The 5,194-nt window shown below is 35.8% G+C and overlaps 1 protein-coding gene across 1 annotated transcript; it reads left to right on the top strand.

Moving 5' to 3' along the window:
- Positions 1–1,455: 1,455 nt before the first annotated feature.
- LOC106769383 (1-deoxy-D-xylulose-5-phosphate synthase, chloroplastic) lies at positions 1,456–5,124 on the top strand. Its single transcript, XM_014654989.2, has 10 exons — positions 1,456–1,686; positions 1,773–1,955; positions 2,174–2,338; positions 2,421–2,571; positions 2,969–3,240; positions 3,378–3,648; positions 3,776–4,083; positions 4,199–4,480; positions 4,579–4,863; positions 4,950–5,124. Exons 1-10 carry the CDS (start codon positions 1,567–1,569, stop codon positions 5,106–5,108), a joined length of 2,196 nt encoding a protein of 731 aa, XP_014510475.1. The 5' UTR covers positions 1,456–1,566; the 3' UTR covers positions 5,109–5,124.
- The last annotated feature ends 70 nt before the right edge of the window (positions 5,125–5,194 follow it).

Here is a 5,194-nt window from a genome sequence, read left to right as displayed (position 1 = left end):
GAACATGTAAAAACTAGGATACGAGTACAAAATGACATGGTCGGATATTCATAATTATTACTATTTAACAAATCAAAAAAACACATATTTACATCTACTTCCTTTTTTCTGTCCAGACTTGTACTCGTTCTTTGGCTTTATAAAGTATATACGTACCATAAATTCTTCTAATCTCTTGTTTAAAAATAAAATAAAATAAACAGCTTGACACACTTCTTGAATACAACTTTATGCCATTGAAAAAATATGAATTACTTATTCACAACCAATACTTATACGTTAATTACAAAAATGTGAATTTTTTTTAATATTATCAATCTTGAATTTAAGACAAAGCTTATGATCTGATAAACAACTTTATAAATATATTTGAATTTGTTGTATTTTTAGACTTTTATTTATTTATTTTAATATTACTTTAAATACCATCCCTTCTAATGTTAGAACACTAGCCGTGAATTGCAATAACTAGACATCAATAATGTCTTTTTTACACGAGAGTTGAAGGGAAATGTTTACATGATTGCTCCTTTTTTGGATTGAACTATCTTCAACCGAGGTTGTCTCAATTCCTTTTTAAGCCATCAATTACACATTAAAACGTTGCACTCAAAATTCCAAAAATACCTCCAACTTACAGGGCATCAAAGAATAGTAACACAATTAATAGTGACAGAGCAAATAAAAGTTTACTAGAATGATTTTAATAAATAGTTCTTACATTTGCAAATTAACAAATTAACGACTGTCCTTTATATATATATATATATATATATATATATGATCAAATTTTTTTAAACTCATTTAATATTATTCTTCACTACTTTCCACTTTCTTTTTTACAAACATAAAAGTTTACTTTTTATTTCTATTTGATTTTCAAATAATGTCAAACAACTTTTTCCTTTCTTTTTATTATAATAAATATTTAAAATTAGATTCCAAACTTACATTTAGAAAATAAAAACCGCCTTTTTTTTATGTCAAAAACGGAAATGATATTTGACTGATTACTTGTAAAATCTTCTCTGAAGTGACGTATGGCGTCATCTTATTTGAATATAAAATTTATTATTCCGCACGTGATATGAAGTTGGCTATAAGTATAAAGTTTAGGTGGTTTTGAAACGCAATCTATTTAATGTTTTTGTCTAATCGTATAGAATAACACATGATTAAAATTTTAAATAAAATAACTAATAATATTTAGTTGTGCTTTGATGAAGGTATATCAACTATTCATCAGTAGTAGAAGTAATAAAATAACATTTAATGGATATTTTGTTCACTAAAGAAGACAAATATGTATTACTGATTTCATCATTCTTGGTGTTAACGAAGATGGGTTTGGTTGGTGATAAATGCACTAATATAAAATTGAAAAACTTGCAGCATGCAAAATGTGCATTTTTGAAACTGTTATGAATTTATGATGCATCTATAAATTGTTCATTCCATGGAGGACATTGCAAGGCCACAACTTCCCAAGCACCTCTCTAATTGTGTGCCATTTTATCTCTCCTCACCGCGTAACAAAACATTTCTCTCCAGCTACCAACTTATAACATGTCTTCTTTTGTTCTTGGGACTAGTTTCCTCCCTTTCTTACATTCTCATGATAACCACTGCGGCTCCCCTACTATTTCAAACATCACCACCAAAATCTCAGTCACCATTCCACATAGAGTATGGTTAACATTTTAGCATCATTAAATTTCAAAAGGTGAAGTCTAGGGTGGTAACACTAATTGTTATTTCATTCTCATTTTCAGATAAACCAAGTCATAGCTGCTGGAGGAGACAATGTTTGTGAGGAGGTTGACAACACAGTGAAGAAAACCTACCAACCAAATCAACCCTTGAGGAGATCTCTGGATTTCTCGGGAGAGAAGCCATCAACGCCAGTTCTGGACACCGTTAATTATCCAATCCACATGAAAAATCTATCCATTCAGGTATCTATCCAACACTATAATTAACTTGGACTTCGACTTAATTAATTTCCTCCTTCTGCTTGCTTGCTCCCATCTTTACTCTTGCTGATTTCTTTTCCAGTTTTTGTGAGAGTAGTATTATTGCAATGTCATNATCCAGTGCTTAAATAATGAAACTATTTTCTCTTGATATTTGTATGAGTACGATATATAATTGTAGCATTATATCATAATATCAGGAACTTGAAGAGCTGGCGGATGAACTCCGGGAAGAGATTGTTTACACGGTNTCAAAGACCGGAGGGCATTTAAGTTCAAGCTTAGGCGTGGCAGAGTTAACTGTGGCACTTCATCATGTATTCAACACTCCCCAAGATAAGATCATTTGGGACGTCGGTCATCAGGTGGGCACCCAAAACAATTGGTATTTATGATATATCATAGTTTTCATGTCTCTGACCAGTGAACAATTTGGTGGNTTGGCAGACCTATGCTCATAAGATTTTAACGGGAAGGAGATCCAAAATGCACACAATTAGACAAACTGGTGGACTTGCAGGATTTCCCAAGAGGGATGAGAGTGTCCATGATGCTTTTGGTGTTGGTCATAGTTCCACTAGCATTTCAGCTGGCTTAGGTAAATATACATAACAATGTATAATAATGCATATATCAGAATTTGAAGTTAAAAAATGTGTTAAAAGACACTTAGTTCATGCATCTATAAGTTTAAACATGTGTTACAAGATGTAAAATGTATTTAAAGATGAATAGTTAAATGATATTCTGCGAAAGCGATGTTACGCAAGAATTATTTCTTGTGTGAGTGAGACATCCATGAAGTTGATGTAATAATGCCTTTACTATAGCAGCCAACTTTTATCTGTGGCCACTAAAAGCGATGAACTTTTCATTTTTTTCATCATGTATCTTGCTATTTTGAGAATTTTTTTTAATAATTTTTTACAACAGGACATATGTTATTAAAACAAGTTTTTCGTTTTTTTATTGATGAATTTTCTCGTGCGTTTCAGGGATGGCAGTGGCTAGAGACTTGAATGGAAAGGATAACCATGTGATTTCGGTGATAGGTGACGGAGCCATGACAGGTGGACAAGCTTACGAGGCAATGAACAATGCTGGCTTTCTTGATACCAATCTTATTATAATATTAAATGAAAATGAACAAGTTTCCCTTCCCACTGCCACCGTTGATGGTCCAGCACCCCCAGTTGGAGCTCTTAGTAAAGCCCTCGAGAGGCTACACACCAGTCCCAAGTTCCATCAACTACGTGAAGTGGCAAAGGTACTGAATTATGAAACATGTTTTAGCTACGGAAGATATTATAATAGAAATAGATAAATATATAATAATTATAAGATATAACATCACGCAGATAATTCTACTTGTACTAGGACTAATATTTAGTGAGAATTGAACAGAGCACGAAGCAAATTGAAAGCCAAGCACGTCAATTTGCATCTCAATTGGATTCCTACGTTAGAGGGATGGTAGGTGGAGCCGGTGCTTGTTTATTTGAAGAGCTTGGACTCTTCTACATAGGCCCAGTAGACGGGCATGACATGGAAGACCTTGTACACATCCTGAAAAGTGTCAAGGGCATGCCAACACTTGGACCTGTTCTCATTCATGTAATCACCGAGAAAGGGAAAGGTTANCATCCAGCTGAAGTTGCTGCTGACAAGATGCACGGTAATTAACTTACTACATATACATATTCTATTCTTTCGCAATTATGAACTAATTGTACTTCACTGCGTCCTCCGTAACATTTACACAGTGCAATTGGCGTCGTGTGTTTTATTATTTATTTGTGTAGGTGTTGTGAAGTTTGATCCCAAGTCAGGGAAGCAGTTGAAATCCACGACTAGCACTCTGTCTTACACACAGTATTTTGCCGAGTCTTTAATAGCCGAAGCTGAAGTTGATGAGAAAATAGTTGCAATCCATGCTGCAATGGGAGGGGGTACCGGGCTTAACCTGTTTCAAAAGCGTTTTCCAGGAAGATGTTTCGATGTTGGGATAGCAGAACAACACGCCGTAACCTTNGCTGCTGGCCTAGCTGCCGAGGGCTGTAAACCCTTTTGCGCAATTTACTCTACCTTCTTACAAAGAGGTTATGATCAGGTCAGGATTTTGTACAACTGATCAACTATCTTTTAATCTTTATTTAAGTTGTTTGCATGGTCGAAATTATTGGTGGAATCAACCCTTTGACACTTTGGCCTTGTGATCCATGCAGGTAGCACATGATGTGGATCTTCAAAAGCTTCCCGTTAGATTTGCGTTGGACAGAGCTGGGTTAGTTGGTGCCGATGGTCCAACTCATTGTGGAGCATTTGACACAACATTCATGGCTTGTTTGCCAAACATGGTGGTCATGGCTCCGTCAGATGAGACCGAACTNATGCACATGATAGCCACTGCTGCGGCCATAGATGATAGGCCCAGTTGCTTTAGATACCCAAGAGGGAATGGTGTAGGTTCCATTCTTCCTCCCAACAATAAGGGCACACCACTGGAGGTGTTTATTTCGACTAGTCCTTTTAATCTCATAAATTATCTTGTTTTTTCTNCCCAGATTNCTTGGTTTTTTTTTTCTGATTGAGAAATGAAATGTAGGTTGGCAAAGGAAGGGTGTTAAAGGAGGGAAGTAGAGTGGCTCTTGTTGGTTATGGAACGATNGTTCAGAGTTGCATGGNAGCGGCTAAGGTTCTTGAAGCTCATGGAATCTCAACAACTGTGGTTGATGCACGATTTTGTAAGCCTCTGGATGGAGATTTGATGAGGCAACTGGCCAGAGAGCATGAGATTCTNATCACAGTGGAAGAGGGATCTGTGGGAGGATTTGGTTCTCATGTTTCTCATTTTCTGGGATTAAATGGTCTTCTTGATGGTAATCTGAAGGTGAGATTTTTATTCTACCCTTGTTTATATGTAGATGGATTGTGTATGGTGTATTGATTAAGCAATGTGTTTTTGATATGATACAGTGGAGAGCGATGACATTGCCTGACATGTATATAAACCATGGATCTCAGAAAGATCAAATTGCAATGGCAGGACTGAGTTCAAACCACATTGCAGCAACTGCTTTGTCATTAACCAATGTGAATTGGGANAGTCGTTTGCTTCTCAGCCTACAGATATGAATCCTAACACAAGTTGTGGGTTGNGTNCCTTAAATANCTGTACATTAGTAGNTANCATATCCCCAANAGTATCACAATAAANNANT

This window comes from Vigna radiata, chromosome 7 (genome assembly GCF_000741045.1).
Source record: "Vigna radiata var. radiata cultivar VC1973A chromosome 7, Vradiata_ver6, whole genome shotgun sequence".
Lineage (NCBI taxonomy): Eukaryota > Viridiplantae > Streptophyta > Magnoliopsida > Fabales > Fabaceae > Vigna > Vigna radiata.
This window is presented reverse-complemented; position numbering and strand designations above follow the sequence as displayed.